Genomic DNA, 18,731 nt, shown 5'->3' with positions numbered 1-18,731 from the left:
CATCTAAAGTACAAGTATCCCAACATTTTACTTAAGTAAATATACTCAGTTACTTCCCACCTCTGTAGCTATGTGAACGTTGGAACAACCTCGTCCTTTCTGACCACGCCCAGCACCCGTACCGTAATTACATGAATAGAGCTGGTGTTTTTAATATGTTTTTTATGCTTTTTGCAAACGATGAGCCATTCTGCCTCATTACTGCAGGACAAAATACAAACACATATATCGTAAACCTGCTGCTCACAACAGGTCAGTGAAAACTTTACCAAATACTGTAAAGGCAATGTACAGAAAATCAGTAATTGCATCAACTGTAGTCACTATTTGCTTGACAATTAATGTAGGAACTTTGAGGGGTGTGCGAAGGACCCCCCAGCTCACCTTTCCCCACATTGGCGACGGGCCCGTCCTGTGGGCTGTAGCCAGCAGACTTGTAGAAACGAGCCCGATACCAAACACCAAACAACACGGCCAGCAGGAAGAGCTGTGCGATACTCGCTCACCTGTTCAATTCACAGTAAGTGAATGCTCTTGGATTTACCACTGCAAGGCTTAACCCCCGGAAACCACAGACAGCTGTTGGGCATCTGTAATCACCGAGCAAGTGAGTGGGTCAGTCTGGATTACTATTTGATTAAAACTCGACCTTTAACCGGGCAAAGTGGAGGCAGAGAAGGTAGTCTAGGTGTTTTTAAAGTCTCTAAAGGCTGACTCAAGAGTTTAATACACACCTTTATAACTCCTTAAACATGGCAATTGTATGTGTCTCTAGGTTATTGTTAAAAATGAAGTCTAATACATTAGGATAGATGTGTTTCACCCTAAGAAGAAGATGTTTTTATATGCTTTTCATTTGTAATCGATACGTATGTTTCCTCCGGGAAATCGTTGTCACATAGCCATGTAAGCGAAAGTAATGGATCAGGTTGTGCAGTTTAAAAACACACTGGATTAACACAGACATACAACAAAAACAAAAATACACATTATGACTCAGTTTTTTGTTTTTTTTTACTGTCATAAACCATGTGCAGTAAAGAGGAAGTGATTTATCCTGAAAAACCCTTTAAAAAGTAGAAATACCAGAGTGTAGTAATACTCTGTTAGTACAAGTCCTGCATTCAAAAGGTTATTCAAGTTAAAGTACAAAAGTATCAGCATGTTAATATACTTATAGTATCAAAAGTAAAAGTACTTATTATGCAGATTGGTCCATTTCAGGATAATAGTACCATAGCTGGTTTTAATAACTTTGTATACTGCAGGGTAACTTTTAGATTTACTCCAGGTGTAACTAAAGTATGATTTAAGTGTTGATTATATTTCACGTCATTAATCCAAATCTGCAAAGGCATTGAATAAATGTAGTGGAGTAAAAGTTCAAGACTTACCTCTGAGTTGTAGTGGAGTAGAAATACAAAGTAGCGTAACATGGTTTTACTTTACTCAGGTAAAGTACAAGTATCGCAAACATGTACTTAAGTACAGTACTTTAGTACATGTGTTTGGGTATTTTACACCTCTGTCCTCAGGTGAGAATGAATGAGGCCACAGGAGAACAGAGCATCCGAGAAGCGCTCAAAAGGAACAATGAAGAGGAAGAAATCCTGGAAGGAGACACAACAGAAGATGAGGAGCCCAAAGCCTGCGGTGTGTGTGGAGATCTGGCCAAGGGTTACCACTTTAATGCTTTGACATGTGAAGGCTGCAAGGGCTTCTTCAGGTGATGTTGTTTCAATTATGTCTTTCACACATGCAGCTGTAGCACCTCCCTTATTTATGCTATAAAATAAATTAATTCATAAATGCAACTGAATTAAACTCCTAACCACTTATTCAAGCAACAGCTTTTCACCCAGATCAACAGATACACACCCACAATAGTTGAGAACTGATAACAATTAAAGTATGTAAAGTTCCTCTTGGGTCTGTTGTCGTCACATACAATGTAATACTTTAATAAATGATATGTGTTTTAATGCATTTTGAACTTCAGATTGTTTTTTGAGGTTATTACTGAGTGGATTTTAAAATCAATTCAGACGTGCCATAAAGAGGTCGACGCAGTTCCGCTGTAGGTTCCAGAACAAATGCAACATAACTAAAAACAACCGACGGTCGTGTCAAGCCTGCCGCTTCCGTAAATGCCAGGCCATAGGCATGCGCCAAGAGAGTAAGTAACATCCGGATGCAAAGAATGATCTTGTGTTATTCTACTGGCAGCCTGTGGAGGAGGAGCTCATATTAAAATGCTGGAGGGATGTTCTAATTTTATTGAATGTGCATATTAGTATGGTATTTATATTGTATCTATATTGTATCTATATGTGTTTTAAACAGATTTCTTTACATGCATGTACTTTTGTGTCCTTGTAGTGGTCATGTCAGAGAAGGAAGTAAAGGAGAGGAGGTTCCGCATCCAGACCAGGAAGATGCTAGATGTACCAGTGGAGCTTTCAACTCAACAAGAGGAAACCATTCAGGAGCTACTCTGCAGCCACCACCACTCGTTCGACTCAGCATTTTATCGCTTCAGTGGCTTCAGGGTGCGTGAATGTCTGTCAACATGTTAGAGGTGTTGTTTTGTTTGATCATTACTCACTGACACCTTTTCTTTTCAGCCTATGGACAGAAATGTCCTTCCTGTAGGTGAGTATGAGTCTGAAAGCGAGAACTGCTCGCTCTCCTCCACCAGTCTCTCTGGTTCCTTTGAAACACCAGAAAACGAAGAGCATGAAGAGGCCGGAAAAAAAAGCAGTATTTTCACTGCTCTTCCACATGTAGCTGACCTGACCACTTACATGATTCAGGACATCATCACTTTCTCCAAAAGTCTCCGGGACTTCCGGTGAGTGGGTACCTTAATGCATTTTCCTTCATGTTTTTTAAATATCTGGAAAACCGTATTCACTTTTAAGTGTGTTTCTCTTACAGATCTCTGAACATAGAGGACCAAATTTCTCTGTTAAAGGGAGCCACATTTGAAATAATGCAGATACGCTTCAATATGGTGTTTAACACAAAAACAGGAATCTGGGAATGTGGCCATATAACATACTGCATAAATGATGCTGTACGAGGTGAGAACACTTAGTATTGGTTATTTTAAATATCCTATATATATAAATAAGAGTACACTTGTTTCCTCTATACAGCTTGAAAATGTACAGAGTAAGTATGATATACAGCTCTTGAAAAAATGAAGAGACCACTCCAAATTGTTCTTAAATCTTTATCTCTACATGTAGGGCAGCCATTCCAGTGTCTGTTGAATTTCAACACAGAGAAAAATTGTCAGTAGTTTATAGAATACAATAAAATAAAACCATTTAACTCAAAGACATACCTATAAATAATAAAACAAGGGAAATGATAATGTTGAAGTGGTCTCTTAATGTTTACCGGTTGCTGTATGTTTCTGCTGTGTAGTGCTGCTGAGCAGGTAGTGTACTGTGGGTTTAACAGAGCTTTCTTGGGAAAACGCTGGACTAATCACTTGGGCCCCTGGTTCAGAGCCTTAGTTTAGAATTTCCGGTTCAGCAGTCAATCAGAAATAACAAAGAGTTAATACCAAAGAGACACAATTACCAAGAAGAGAGGCCAACAACTACAGAGAGACACACCAAGAAGAGTCGAAGAGTTCAAAGGAACAACAGATTTATCATTAACTTTAATGTTTGCAGCTTAACTAGCTAGGATTATGAAATGTGTTTTTTAGCATGTGTTTTCAAATATGATCTGATTATATATTCTGCAGCATATAGGTACCTGTGACATTGTTTAAAAGTAAACAGAACAGCAGCAGCCTCATGTCAAGTATTACTGATTTACAGGTGCAGTACATTACTGTAGATAAAAAAGCAACCCCTGCAAATTTCAATTCTGGCATGAGCTTTGCCAAATCCTTTTTTTGACCTCATGAAGGGATCAATGTGTAGGCAGTTTTTCACTTCACTTGTTTTGGTTTCTATTATACAGGCACCACGTTATATGAAGTTGCACCGTAGCAAATATCAATAGTCCTTTATCTTAAAGTTAGACACTTGCTGTTGAACTTCTCTTACGCTAATGCTCAAAGAGGTGTAACGTGACACGGCGGGGGTGCATTTCCCAGAATGCTGCCAAACCGGTGTTGGCTGCTCGTTTTTCCAGAGATCAAATTAAATGCTTTGACTGTACATTCATGTCTCTCCGAGCTTTGTAATCCCTTGGCTAGCAGACAGTATTTACACAAGGATGAAAATCAGTTGTGTCGGCCTGGTGTTCACATAAAAGTTAATATTATACTGTATATTTATACACATTTAACTGTAGGTCTTAGTCTTTCTCTGGCTTAAAAAATTAAGAGACCACTTCAGCGTTATCATTTTTTCTTGTAGGTATGTCTTTGAGTGAAATTATTTTTTACAGACACTGGAATGGCTGCAATACATGTAGAGATAAAGATTTAAGAACAATTTGGAATGGTCTCTTACTTTTTTCCAGAGCTGTATATAACAAGGACATATTATAACCATGAACAACAAACTAACAATATGGTTTGCAATGCATTGTGCCTCATAATGTTTTAAACTAATTCAGGCCAGGCACTTGAGCACACTAAGTTAATTTTCGTGTTTTTCACTGTGTCACTGTCTATAATTTCTTAACATCTCTCTCATAGCGGGTTTCCAGCCTCTTCTGCTGGAGCCTCTGCTCAAATTTCACCACACACTGCGCAACCTGGGCCTGCAGGACGAAGAGTATGCCCTCATGCAAGCCATGTCCCTGTTTTCTCCAGGTAGCACCTCAAGGTTTTCATCAGTTCCTCCCCTTTCTTGCTAATCAATCATTTATGAAACCTGTGAATTTATACAGTGAAGGAAATAAGTATTTGATCCCCTGCCAATTTTGTAAGTTTGCCCACTTGCAAAGAACTGAACAGTCTATACTTTTAATGGTAGATTTATTTTAACAATGAGAGACAGAATATCAAAAGAAAATCCAGAAATGTACATACAAAAAAAAGATACAAATTGATTTGCGTTTAATTGTGGGAAATAAGTATTTGATCCCCTTGCAACCAACAAGAATTCTCGCTCCCACGGACCGGTTAAATAAGTCCTCTCGCTTTAAGAAAGTATTCCTGATGTCAAGTCTTTACCTGGATAAAAGACACCTGTCCACAGTCACTAAATCAGATTACAACGTTTCCACCGAGGGCAAGACCATAGACAGGTCTTGTGATCATGGTGGAACTAATCTCTAAGGACATCAGTGACAAGATTGTAGACCTGCACAAGGCTGGAATAGGCTACAAGACCACCTGCAAGAAGCTTGGTGAGAAAGAGACAACTGGTTTGATTATTATTATTAGAAAAAAGCACAAAATGACCATCAATCGCCCTCGGTCTGGGGCTCCACCATCTAAGATCTCGTCTTTTGGGGCATCAATGATCATGAGAAAGGTGAGGGAACAGCCAATAACTACACAAGAGGGACTTGTTAATGATCTCAAGGCAGCTGGGAGTCACCAAGAAAACTATTGGTAACACTGCGTCGTAATGGATTAAAATCCTGCAGCGCCCATGCTCAAGAAGGCACATGTACTGTCTGAAGTCTGCCAAAGAACCTCTGAATGATTCAGAGAAGGCTTATGAGAAGGCGATGTGGTCAGATAAGACCAAAATCAAGATCTTTGGCATCAATTCGACATGTTGTGTTTGGAGGAAGAGAAATGCTAACTATGACCCGAAGAACACCATCCCCCGCTTCAAGCATGGAGGTGGAAACATTATGCTTTGGCGGGGTTTCTCTGCTATGGGGACAGGGCGATTCCCCGCATCGAGGGGATGATAGAGGGGGCCATGTATCGTAAAATATTGGCTGATAACCTCCTTCCCTCAGCCAGGACAGTGAAAATGGGACATGGATAGGTCTTCCAGCACGACAATGACCCCAAACATTAGGCCAAGGCAACTAAGGAGTGGTTAAAGAAGAAGCCCATTAAGTTGATGGAGGGGCCTATCCAGTCTCCGGACGTCCATCCCAGAGAAAATCTGTGGAGGGAGCTGAAGCTTCCAGTTGCCAAGCATCAGCCTCCAAACCTTAATGATTTTTGAGAGAATCTGCAGAGAGACGTGGAGCAAAATCCCTCCTGAGATGTACACAAACCTGGTGACCAACTGCAAGAAACATCTGACCTCTGTGCTATCCAACAAGGCTTTCTCCACCAAGAACTATGTCATGTTTGGCAAGGGGATCAAATACTTATTTCCCACAATTAAATGCAAATCAATTTATCTTGTTTTTTTTTTAATGTATGTTATGTTATGTTTCTCACTCTTAAAATAACCTTACCATAGACTGTTCAGTTCTTTGTAAGTGGGCAAACTAACAAAAACGGCATGGGATCAAATAGTTATTTCCTTCACTGTAAAACCTAGAAATAGTGCGCATTTGAACTTTTGGAATAGTAAACATGTTTTTATTTGCTTTATCAGACCGTCCAGGTGTGCAGCAGCACCGTGTGATTGACGAGCTGCATGAAAACTTGGCGGTGACTCTAAAGTCCTGGATTGACTGCAGGAGGACAGGGCCAGAAAAACAGTGAGTGAAATACATAGCTCCACCCTCAGACCACTCGCTCTAAAATCTTTCTCAGATTGCTTTCTTTGGGTACGGTCGAATAGTCTGTTTAGTTTAGGAAGGTTAGCGAATGACCCGGTAGTACCTCAGTGGCAGCCATGATTAAGAGCTGTTCGAATTGTCTAGGAAATTAGCTCTTAAACTTCCTTTATAACTAGCTTTAGCTTAGGGAACGTTGGACCTTCCTTTACGAAAGGAAAGGAGAAAACGCTGTCCCACAATGCCTTGCGGCCGCAGCATTTACCGTGGCACAGCATTCGGCCGTTCACGGAAACAGCCGAAGGTGACGAGAAATGCGTTTCATGAAAGTTACGGTGCTTATTAAGCAATTTAAAACGTATGCCGTAAAGTGCTTTGTTTTGAACGTTCAGCCCTATATTAATCAAAAGGACAACTAATGAACGTTACCTTTTACTGAAATGATCAAATAAAGTCCACATTTCACACAGTGGTTACTGAGCTGTGTGGGGTTTCTTAAACGTTTAAAAACATGTTTGAATTGTGATATACAAAGTGATAGATTAAGGCATAACTAGTTTATTATAAATACATTTGTATTCATTTTTAAATATGTTCATGTGGAGGGTGAGGGTGACAAGCATAAGTTTCACTTTCCTTTTTATTTCAATTCCAACCTTTGTAATGAAGAAGATATGCCTCACTGTTGTCCACGTTCATAAAGCATAAAACAACACCATCAGAGAGCACGAGGTGTAGTCCGCTTTATAGAAACTGTAGTTTCCCCACAGCAGACGCACATTAATAACGTCCGCTGGCGCATCATAAATACGTGGGATAGTGTAAGTGCAGTCGGATTCTCAAAGCACCGCAGTCTCATTTCCTAAATCCTTTTGAATTCTTCTATCCACTATTCCTTAACCGCTCGACGTTTCACACAAAAGTCAATGAATAGTAGATAGGAATAGACGATATGAGCTGATTTTTTGACTATTCGATCGTATCCCCTTTGTTTCCTCTATGCCGGCAGCCTGCTGTACCCCAAAGTGATGTCCTGCCTCACTGAGATGAGAACAATGAATGAGGAGTATAGCAAACAGGTTCTGCAGATCCAGGACATCCAGCCAGACATTATCTCACCTCTCATAATGGAGGTGGTCAGTAAAAATCCCTGCACTGACTTCTGATAGTGACATCTACTGTTCATAGCCGAACCAGCTGAATGTGCACATTCATTTGAAGAAGTCTTCTGTCTTTGATGTTGTAAAATGTGTCCAAATACTAAATAATGCACTTACATCATGTGATAGTCTGAAGCACAAAATCCAGATGAAGATAATTAAGTCCTGCTGAAAAACTATCATCTGGTGTCCGCTCACTTTCCGCAGGTCAAGTAAGCTATTAATTAGAAGGACAGCATTAGGTTTCAGGGGTTACAGTGGCACTGGATTGTGTTGGATTTAACATGTATGTGTCATTTGTTTTACCTACAGTACGTTTACTTTGTGTATGAATGAATGCTGACATAACGTTGTGAAGTTTAATGTTTTCTATAAGAGTCGCACACAGAATTGTGAGAGAACTTTCTCAGAACAGTCAGAGCTGTAGCTGCAAAGACAATCATTGTTCCCTCAGGTTTATGTTTAGTGTTTGATGTATTCATGTGAAACAAGAAGGCTCTTCAATTATTTAATATTAAATAAAACTGAGTTGTGTGGTGGGGCTTCTATGGCCATAAACCTAAGACAAACACTGCTCCACTGTGGTCATTCTGTATAAAACGCAAAAATCTGTGCTGAGGTGAATAAAACTTGTGCCAATATTGACCTGTTAGTCGAAGTTGTAAGACCTAAACCAGAGGGCACGAGCAACAAATAAAAATATTGTATACATTATATATGTAAAGATTTACTGTTAATTTATAATCATTAAATGGGTTGCTGCTATTTGTCATTGTCAGTGAAAACTCAACAGTTCTCTTTTATTTCACAGTTTAACTTATATAGTCATTGTTGAACTTTTTAGCCATGCTAGCGGCATGGTTCGAAAGAGGAAAACGCAAATGTAAACATTTAATTATATCCATGCTGAAGCCACCATCTCGTAAACTTCTTTGTGTTGAGAGTAAAGGGACATACTTTGTATCTTTAAGCAACTTAAGTTCATCATTCCAACTAAATGTTAAGCAATTCAATATACAACATTTACCACCAGAACCCTCTGACCAGGTATTTTACATTTACCACACTCTTACTAAAAGAAGATGGAGCCGACAAAGATCTTGATCATTTCCAGGCTATCCTACTCTTTATTTAATGCAAATTACAGTACCAGGGAACTATTCCTCAGAGCACGCAGAGGGATATTTACAGAGGTGCACATTTAGCATACCTTCACAGAACAAAAGATAAAACAAAACAAATGAAATAAAAGTTTCAGTCACAAACGGAGGCATTCAAGTAGTAGTACTGTTATACAGGATGTTGTGGTATTCTCTTTGATTCTTCTTTTCTTTAGACCCAGTTAACATATTAAACTTGTGTATATGCCAGTATAATATTTTATACTCGTATATAAACCTTTTTTTGGTAACCTTTGTGGTGTTTTTATTGAACTGGAGTTAGGGGGTAGGGTCAGGTGGTCAATCTTTCTTGTGGAGGGTAGCAACACGTTCATGAATGCGAAATTACAGCAAGCAGGAGACAGGAGAGAGGCTACATGACTCGATGCCTTAGGTGCTACTGAAGTGTGCAGACAGGAAGGAGAACAAGCAAAAGGACAAAAAATATCCAGAGAGGAAACAGGAGACAGAATACTTACATAACTGCCTCTGAGGATGGCTCATCACAACTACATCTTAGTTTGGCTTTGGTAACGGAACCAACACTGTGAGTTACACAGAAACGATACTGTATTGACTATCTACAGTATACGAGGCCTTTTCAACCCCTGCTGCCATCCCCGAAACCCACTTCATGCCCCGGAGCCTGTACCAGGACTGTGGTATACAAGTTTGTGCTGCGCGTGCATGTGTGTCCAAGATAAAACATCTATTAAAATAAACACTCGTCTACTCATATCTTCATATAAGGAAAATTAATCCTTACAATAATTAACAATGTCTGTATATTACATTAAGTGTGCAATGAAAAATGGAAAAAGGTGCGAGTGGAGGGGGGACTGAAAATCAGGTGGGAGAATGTGTCAATATGTGTGTATGCATGTGTTGCAGGACATTCAACAGCACCAAAGGGAGAGTCCCAGTCAGGGGGTGGGTGATGGAAGGGGGAGGCGGGTGAGAGGGGAAACAAGGCGAAGGTGTATGAAAGCAAAGGCACTCCAAACTATAGTTACACTATACATGACTAGTTCTGTTACAATAATACAGCTGTCATCTACTGTACAGGTAAGATTGAACATATGGCTGGATAAAGCTGATCATCATCATCATCATCATCAATATCCATAAACATCAGTTTTGCCCTGATTGTTTTTTTCATATTTTTTTCTTTCATTTCCCTACCTTTTTTCATCTTTGTTTTTGCTCATAAACAGTACATGGGTCTGCATATATACATACCTTGAACACAACATGGAAAAAAAATAAACATAAAAAAACAAACAATTCGTACAAGTCAGAATTTTGGTGAGGAGCATTTATACTGTATATACAAATTCTGCTTTTTTCTTTCTTTTTTTTCTTTTCTTTTATTAAATGTAGTGAGTATTCTCTGTAAATAAGACGCTTGGACAGACTGTACCGAGGGGCTCTATGTGCGGCGGGTGGAGGAGCGAGAACGCTAGGCTAACACTTCAGTCAGTGGTTACAAAACAGGAGAAAGTCAGAGGTGAGCTGAGGGGGACAGACGCCGAGACTTCTCACAGAAAGAAAAGTGATAAGAAACACCTTGAATTCTTCACAGAGAAAGAGGACGGGGGGGGAAGATGTTTGTCAAGAAACTGCACTGTCACAGGAACACTGTTACAGACAGAGTCGGTACAAAGACAAGGAATAGAGCAATGCTCTAAATCCATCTACAGCCTTCATACAGACAACACAGGGCAGACTGCTGGAATCTAACAACACTCCAGCAAAGAAAACAAAAACACCACCTCATCTAAATCTATTGTCTTTAGGCAGCAGCAAATATTGCCACTGCTCTGCCAGATATGAGCTCACCATAAATGATTTCTGAACCATTGTAGTTAATATACATATATCTATATATACTTTTTATACATAAGGAAAAGTAATATATAAACTGTGTATGTATGCAAGTTTGTTTTGTATGTATATATTATACAAGCACACAGGACCAGATACATGTCACATCCATCGCACATGGCAATCCAAAAACATCTGCCCAGGAGTACAAAACAATTTAAAACAAGGTCGCGTAAAACAGCTTTTCTGACCATTTAAAAAGAACCCTGGGCAAAAAAAAAAAAAGAACCCTGTCCAAACGTTACCCCCGCAAGTGGACTGCTTCTTTCCACATACATCAGGATCATCATGCACCCATGTGTGTGTGAGGATGTGTGTGTGTGTGTTTGTGAGTGTGTATGTGTGTATACCCGTGCGTGAGCCTCATGCCTAGTCTGCGGAAGTGAAGTTCAGAAGTGAGAGGGTGTGGAGACCCCCGGGAGATCCTAACCATACTCAGGCCATGCACTACAGGAGGAACCAAGGGGGATCGGCCAGGGGACACATCGGGGTCAGAGGTCAAAGGATGCAGAAAAAAAGGGACAAGGTTGAGGAGGACAAAGGGGGAAGGCCAGAGAGGGTCAAGGGGAACAGCTTAGGACTTTTTCTACAGATTGTCCTCTTACAAACATTAGCAGGCTAGCATTGTGTATACATGTACAGTGTACTTTAACGAGAGTACATTCGACAACACCTCTGGCCCTGCGCTTTGCTTCCTGTTGAAAGGGCACGGAGAGACGTCTTTGACGGAGGATGGACTAGAGTTCAAACAGCTGGATGAAGGGCCAGTCAGGGACAAAAGATCAGGGATTAGGGAGGCTTGGTTTTGTGGTTTTGGCATGGGGCTGTCGGCTAGCTGTTGAACCCAGACTGCGTCAGCATCGCTCCGCTGCTGTCAGGGAGGAGAGCAGTGCAGAGCAGAGCTGAGCGGAGCTCACCCCCTGGCCGGGGCAATGGAGAGGCCGTGGGCTGGGGCTGAGACCGGGGCGGGGCAGGGCGGGTCGTCTGAGGGCTCAGGAGGTGGAGTTGGAGGCCGAGGCAGAGGCGGTGTTGGTGCTGGGGCCTCGCTCTGTGCTGCTGCCATCTGTGGAAAGGAGCAGATTTACAGTCAAACTAATACTTGAATAAAGTTTTTAGGAATAAAGAAAAATCGGACATAAGAATGGTTTATAAATATTTACATTATTTATTGTTTTGAACTTTTTTTTATTATTATTATGAGTTCCTTAGTACTAAACTGAAGCTGTTAATGGTTGTTTTGGGCAACTCCGAAATGTAAATGTGTAAAAGTATGTATTTGGTTGTGTAAAGGTAAACAGTCCGCCTGCACAGCAGAGCTTAGTGCCCACACTGCAAAGTCAAAATCTACAGAACTCAAAAGTTAAATATATAGACTTCTATTGTTTCAGTAGGAGTAACATACAGTGTTACAGTGTAAACCAGTACTTCTAAGAGATAAAAGTAGAGTGCCAGTGGAAGCGTGTCTCTAACCTGTGGTGGCAGAGGTGTTGGTGGGGGTGGAGGCTGCGGCCTGGCTGCGGGCGTGGGCAGGGATGAGTATGGAGGCCAGAGAGGGATTACTGGATAACTCTAAAATCACAAGAACAGGTCATGTTTTAAAATAATCTGCAGAGATCACGAAACATGGAAGCCATCGATAGAAGGCTGGTATAAGTGAGGAGGTAGTAATGCTCAATCACACTAATAGCTAGACTCTAAAACGTATGAATATACCCTGGGTGGTGAAATTGAAGAGGGAGGGCTTCTCTCTCCCGTTGGGTAGTTTGACGTTGGGGTCGCGCAGCTCGTCGAAGAAAGAGTGTGCGCAAGCCTCTAGAGGGGTGAGGCGGGCGGTGGGGGTGTACTCCAGCAGACGAGAGCACAGGGCGATGGCCTCCGGAGGCGTGCGCGGCCGGAACACCTGAACAACAGTTAGACACCAACACGGATGTCAGCAGTGACCACATGAAGTCTGAGCTCAAGTGAAAAACTGAAGAAATTCAATTGTTTTTACGCAAATACAGACAGACAGAGACACACAGACAAAATGGACTTGTGCACGAAAATGAAAGCACTTTCTATGACTCTCATATCTAAAATACATTTTAAACATAATTGTGATGCTTTAAAGTCTGCATCAGCACTGTATTATCATAGTTATAACCACTTATAATGCTCTTTTACGATAATCATAACACATTATAAAAGTATTTTACAATTAATATAACATAAAGCCTTTTCACTTTATATATGACGTACGTGTGCGTACACAGTAACTTTAATTATATAGCGCTATAAGCAGATTAAAACGCATTGCTAATGTGTTTATATGCATTATAGACATGGGCGTCACATTTAGTGTAAATGATGAAGCCTGCTCTACTTTAATGCAACAGTTAGTGAGGGTATGACTGAATGACTTTGACTGCCACAGCAGTGAACAGTCTAAGTGACGGAGCGCAGTTGCAGAGAGCGACCACAGCGGGGCGCCTCAGAGGCTTACAGGAGGACCCGCTAATGCTGCTGCTGATTGGATGCCTTTTTTATCCAACGCAGGAGCTGTGGGTGGGACTGCTGAGGTGGAGTCAGGAAGAGATAATGTCCCTTTCGTTTATCATACCTGTTTCATCTTCACTACGACTTAAACAGGCACCAGATGAGGGCAGGAAAGGGAGAACTAAGGGGATATTCTGGCATTGCTGGGTCAATCTGTCTTTAATAAACTGACAGATACAGCAGAGCAAAGTAAGGACTGAATGAGCCAACCTAAAAACATGTTTAACAGACAGTCAAAAGCATTTGCCAAACATTACGTCATGTATTTAGCCATTAACTGCATTAAACTGCAGAAAACGATTTAAATCGAGTTTTATGACAAATGTGTGCGGTTGAGTATTTAGCCTGTAACTTATCCGTCCTTCTTCACAGAGTCTATAAACTCAGAGAAGCTTTTGCAGCCTCATCGATTCTGTTGGGTGGATGTCATGAAGTTGGATGAAGGATGGCATGCGGGTATGATGGGAAACACAAGCATGGAGACAAGCGGTGGATCTTAGAGAAGTAAAAGGGCTCCTGTACCTGTTGACTCACCTTAGTCCAAGGATGTGCCTTAATCTGGGGGAACTTGAACTCGGTGTAGTTGGGGTTCATCTCACGGATCTGCTCTCGAGTCGGGGTGCCGAGAACCTGGAGAGGAAAGGACAGACAAGAACAGGAACAATATTCTTTAACTGGAACTCCTCCTCACTGGTGAACAAGAAATCATAGTGTCATACATCATATAAAAATCGTTCATGAGGACATATAAATCCGGTGGGTCAACCCCAGTCGTCACCTTTATAATTTCAACCAACTGATCCACTCCACTGTCACCAGGGAAGATTGGTTGCCCTAGCAACAGCTCTGCCAGCACGCACCCCGCTGACCACACATCTAGAGAGGAGAAGACAAGTCACCCAGAGGAAAGACGTCAGAAAAAAGCAAAGGAGGGAAAACAATCTCATTTTACATCTTATCCGATCTGAAAGTATTTAATTCTCTTGGTCAAAACCAATTCATCACTCATTAAAATTGAAAAATCATAATAGTATTATTATTAATAATAATAAACATCAGCTGAGGTTACACGGAGAATTCCCTCCACAATAACAACAAAAACTATACTTGTATTTCAAGATTGTTTTGGTGTGAGTTGCTACGGGGTTGGCAATTTAGTATACTTAGAAGTCTGCCTTTACTAAAATATAATTGAATTAAATGGCATTACGCTTGTGATTATCAAAAATATATTTCAAAAACTCAACAGCAATGTCTTTCTCCAGAAATCAAGCCCAGGAAGACCTTGCTAGGCTAACCCACAATACAGGTATGCCGAAGAGGAAGGCAAAAATGTTTGGTGTAAAAAAATCGTCCCTACATGAATACTCAAGAGAAGGCAGACTGCTCTTTAGCCGATATCATCAACTCACAACAAAACAATCTAGATTGATTAACAGCAGGTAAAACAACAGCAGGTAACAAGGTAAAATAAATAAGCTTAAAGTGTCTCTTTAAGCTTATTTAGTGGCTTTAGGGTTAAAGTGTTTTCTTTGGCAGCTAGAGTCAGCTTACCTATGCTGGAGGTGTAGTCAGTGGCACCAAAGATGAGCTCAGGTGCTCGATAATAGCGAGAACAGATGTAGGACACATTTGGCTCCCCGCGGACCAACTGCTTAGCACTGCACACAAAGTCAAAGCAAATGATCACCTTCAACATTTTGTGCTGCATTTTGGATGAAAAAATTGTTAAATTACCCTTGAGAAAAGCCTTGGGTAACATTTTCTGTTAATTGCTTAAAATTGTGAATGAAGATTTTGCTGCATTTAAAAGCTACAGGATAGAAACTGAACTCAAGATGAAAAGAAAGATACCACTTTAATTTCTGTAGGATAAATCTCTCCAGCTAAAAGACAGTTATTAAAGGTAAAGGTAATAGGTAAAAGCTGTTTTAATCTCTATCCAAAAGGTAAATAAATGAACCTTCCAGCACCTCAGAAGCTGGATAACAGAAAACATGTGTTGATTGCATAAATGAAGCATAAACGCAACATGTAGCAGTCTTACTGGGATTATGTACCAGACTTCTTCTTGTACGAGTGCAGTCACTTTCTGGAGTCTCGTCTTCAGCATAACAGGCAAAATGCAATGACTCCAGGTAGAAACTATTTACTGTATAATGTGTTAAGTATTAAGCATTACAGGTGCTCCTATTGAGTGTTGAATCCTTTAGACACAGCCACGTTAGCTTTCTACCATTTGAAGTCTTTATGCTAAGCTAAGCTAACCCACTGGAGGCTATAGAATCATACTCTCTGAAAGAGGCAATAAGCCCATTTCTAAAAACCTCCAGAATATTCCTTTTAAAAGACATTAAACCTTAACTGAACATGACCCGGTTTCTGAGTCTCACCTGCCAAAGTCGCAGAGCTTGAGCACAGCGGTCTCTGGATCTAGCAGCAGATTTTGGGGCTTGATGTCCCGATGACAGATCCCAAACGAATGGATGTAGGCCAGGCTCCTAAACAGCTGGTACATGTACAACTGCACACAGAATCAAACATAGGTTACAGCAACACACACTGCAAGCTCAGTATTTATAACAGGGTTAAAGTCTGGAAACAAGCACTCAAGAATTCAGTTAAGCCCGGTCAAGTACAACATTTATCAGCAAATGTTTCCACGACCGCGCCTCTTCAACTTCTGAACTTTGTTAACGTGGCTAGTTAGAGATTACAAGAAACATTTCTGCCACTGCAAGGAAGTCTTTCTTTCCTCAGATTCAATCAGAAACATGTGATATGGTTGATTTGAGCTGTATGTATACAAAAACTGATTCTTAGGTTGTTAATGCCAAATATGTTTAGCTACTATTCATCTCTTTTAAAAAGCAGGCGACATGTTTATTATTTCTTGCTACTTTGTGTGAATACTCATCCCACATAACCTGTACTGATGAATGTTTATGTGTGTGAAGTTAAAAAGGTAACCTCCGTCCTGTGGGACTAATTAACTGGGCTTTTTTTCTCCAATCATTTCAAAGAGATCGGAATGTAATTTAAACTGAAGTGACAGGAAATGTGCAATGCCTTTTTCCTTTGCAATTCATCTCACATTTTCCTCAAATAACAATCACAGCCAGAAGAAAACTTAATAAAACAATCTGAGCACAGGGCATGCATTAGAACCAACCAACGGTGTTACACAGTGACATCACATGAGAGGCAGAGATTGGTAATATAAAGGGCTGTGAAAAGGTCTGCTCACCCATTTATTTTATGCATATTTTGTTGAACTAATAATGTTGTGACATTTTATTTGCACATTTTATCTGCACAATATTTTCTTTTACAGTGAAGCAAGAACAATTTGATTATTTTAACTAAGTGAAGGAAACTCAAATAAATGAAATACAAATGTCAAAGTGGAACTTAAAACACTTTTTGTGGCAGAATAGGTGAATAGTGTCAGTGAATGCTAATCAAAGATGACTTTACATATTCTATTGCTTTTAGTCCATATGTGCAGGTATTAAACCTTAATCACGGCTCAGAGAGCTGAGTTTAATTATTATATTAGCAAATATAAAGCTTATAGCAGGCCTCAGTGGAAGTACAGCAGATTTTACTGTGAAGGAAAGATTTGAATTTAAAATAATGTGTGGTGTGTTCATGGATTCTTTGGGTTCAGGTCTTAAAGCATATGGAAGTTTATCGCAACACAATGAAGCACCTATATCCCAATTCTGTTTAATACATCTTCGTGCTTTATTCTACCGTGATAGTACTATGGCTAAAATAGGCATCACATAGTATGGGATTTTGAATCTCCTGCAAGTTTTGCTTAAAAAAAGAGGAGCATACCACTCCTTGTCATGATAATAACAGACCCACACATATTTATATACCTTGACATAAACCATGGGCAGGGTCTGTTTGGCTCGGCTGTAGTGTCTGGCCACTCTGTAGACAGTCTCAGGAACGTAATCCAGAACCAAATTCAGATACACTTCATCTTTCTGTTGGAGTGAAGCAGCAACATGAAGACAGAGGAGATTAGTACAAAATATATTCCATAGTTTGAAATGTTAAGCAATAATAGTCTGTACTTCATATTTTTAAGCTTTCTTTATTGTGTTATATTCACATTTTAAATCATCCTTCAGTACAGCCCCAGACATTTTGAGCAGAAACAATAATAAATAAAATCCCATTCATGAGCTAGAAATGCGCAAATGCGTTTTCTCTGTGTCTACAGTTATGTGGCATTTTGCTTTTCTGAAAGTAGCTGTTTGTGAGCTGTTTTTTTCACAGACTAACTGGGGATCCATTGTATAGGATTCATCCCCGAGGGCAGGAAACAAACAGCCATGCGTCATAACGGCCCGCAGTCCAACAGTGGCTGCAGACAATGATATCATTTCCTCATTTCCTGGTTGGGGGAGGTCAGTGTTGGAGGGCGGGGTTGTGCATGATCTTGGAGCACTGACTCAAGGATACCGTATCTGAGGCTTCTCCACCCAACCATTCTTTTCCTTTGATTCTGCACTGAGTCTTTGGGTGTTTGTTGTGGATCCATTGTTTGAGATAAGTCCAAATCACACATTATCCATTCATAGCTCATTCATACAATGGTTTATTCGGAGAGACAGCAGAGCCTTCAGATAAAACACTTGGTTCAGATGAAGGGTTGTGTGATGGGATTAAACATGACTGGGCAGCAACAGGCTGCAACCTGGTGCGTTTAAGTCCCGTCGCTTAAATGAGACACGCTTGAGTGGAGGCGGGCTTATTTCCATGAGGATACAAACAAGGGGTTAGCATCACTTGCTTCATTCGTGCCGCTGAATTTGTGCCATTGGCGTCTTTGCTTTAACTTCATATGTACTCGCGATATATGAAATAAAACAAAAGTACTTCTCATCCCATGTGAACTCACCATAGGAACAGTAGAGTTTTGGGCGGATTTAATCACCAGAATAAGTGCCTTTGGACACTCCCTCAAGAGAAATGAGTCTGGCATTATAATAGACATAATCTTCTTTCAACAAAAAAAATTTAAATGCAAAATCGTGACATCCCATTCATCCTTCCTGCCCATTTGTCCATACTGTTCGTTTATTCAACTAAATGTTTATTTTTTTCATTAATGTAATAAAACAGCTGGGCAATGCGGTTATTAATTCAACCGTAGTAAGTAGGACATTTGTGGACTACTTTCTGAAAAGGAAAATTAAAATTACACAACTGCACACACACTTTTGTATCACTGCTATACAGCCAGGAGTGGTCATTTGCTTTGACTCACACTGGCACATAGAAACATATCTGTAACAAATGTGTTTTGTGGTCACTCTGTTTGAAGGAATAGCACTAGAGAGCTCCTGCCTCATGTGACCAGTGT

General features: G+C 40.3%; 2 protein-coding genes across 7 annotated transcripts in view; one reads left to right on the top strand and one right to left on the bottom strand.

The window, feature by feature from the left end:
- The first annotated feature begins 108 nt into the window (after positions 1 to 108).
- nr1i2 (nuclear receptor subfamily 1, group I, member 2) lies at positions 109 to 8,338 on the top strand. Of its 5 annotated transcripts, none has more exons than XM_063887088.1 (10): positions 109 to 252; positions 348 to 607; positions 1,536 to 1,726; positions 2,046 to 2,176; positions 2,380 to 2,549; positions 2,625 to 2,851; positions 2,938 to 3,083; positions 4,667 to 4,783; positions 6,486 to 6,591; positions 7,619 to 8,338. In XM_063887088.1, exons 3-10 carry the CDS (start codon positions 1,542 to 1,544, stop codon positions 7,773 to 7,775), a joined length of 1,239 nt encoding a protein of 412 aa, XP_063743158.1. In that variant the 5' UTR covers positions 109 to 252; positions 348 to 607; positions 1,536 to 1,541; the 3' UTR covers positions 7,776 to 8,338. The 5 variants fall into 5 exon arrangements, 4 of the variants coding, with proteins under 4 accessions (XP_063743158.1, XP_063743157.1, XP_063743156.1 ...); XM_063887087.1 differs by having other exon boundaries at positions 348 to 615; XR_010166087.1 differs by having other exon boundaries at positions 115 to 252; positions 348 to 520; positions 4,667 to 4,796.
- Positions 8,339 to 8,869: 531 nt separating this feature from the next.
- The window catches only part of gsk3ba (glycogen synthase kinase 3 beta, genome duplicate a), a 29,715-nt gene continuing 19,853 nt past the window's right edge, over positions 8,870 to 18,731 (bottom strand). The window contains exons 4-11 of one of the 2 annotated variants that reach the window (XM_063887090.1): positions 17,236 to 17,346; positions 15,742 to 15,872; positions 14,903 to 15,009; positions 14,127 to 14,224; positions 13,871 to 13,978; positions 12,527 to 12,713; positions 12,284 to 12,382; positions 8,870 to 11,876 (exon numbers count right to left, since the gene is read on the bottom strand). In XM_063887090.1, coding sequence (XP_063743160.1) covers positions 11,806 to 11,876; positions 12,284 to 12,382; positions 12,527 to 12,713; positions 13,871 to 13,978; positions 14,127 to 14,224; positions 14,903 to 15,009; positions 15,742 to 15,872; positions 17,236 to 17,346 — 912 coding nt within the window. In that variant the 3' untranslated portion in view covers positions 8,870 to 11,805. The remainder of the gene's footprint in view (positions 11,877 to 12,283; positions 12,383 to 12,526; positions 12,714 to 13,870; positions 13,979 to 14,126; positions 14,225 to 14,902; positions 15,010 to 15,741; positions 15,873 to 17,235; positions 17,347 to 18,731) is intronic. The other variant, XM_063887091.1, reaches the window with a different exon arrangement.

This window comes from Eleginops maclovinus, chromosome 7, assembly GCF_036324505.1.
Source record: "Eleginops maclovinus isolate JMC-PN-2008 ecotype Puerto Natales chromosome 7, JC_Emac_rtc_rv5, whole genome shotgun sequence".
NCBI lineage: Eukaryota > Metazoa > Chordata > Actinopteri > Perciformes > Eleginopidae > Eleginops > Eleginops maclovinus.
The sequence above is the reverse complement of the archived record's forward strand: the minus strand, read 5'-3'. Positions and strand labels throughout refer to the sequence as shown.

Bases quoted from the DNA above. Each gene is read 5' to 3' on its own strand.
- nr1i2 (XM_063887086.1), top strand. From the start codon at position 132: ATGAATAGAGCTGGTGTTTTTAATATGTTTTTTATGCTTTTTGCAAAC. The intron at 521-1,535 runs GTAAGTGAATGC...CTCTGTCCTCAG, and splicing joins GCTCACCTGTTCAATTCACA to GTGAGAATGAATGAGGCCAC. The intron at 1,727-2,045 runs GTGATGTTGTTT...AAATCAATTCAG, and splicing joins GGCTGCAAGGGCTTCTTCAG to ACGTGCCATAAAGAGGTCGA.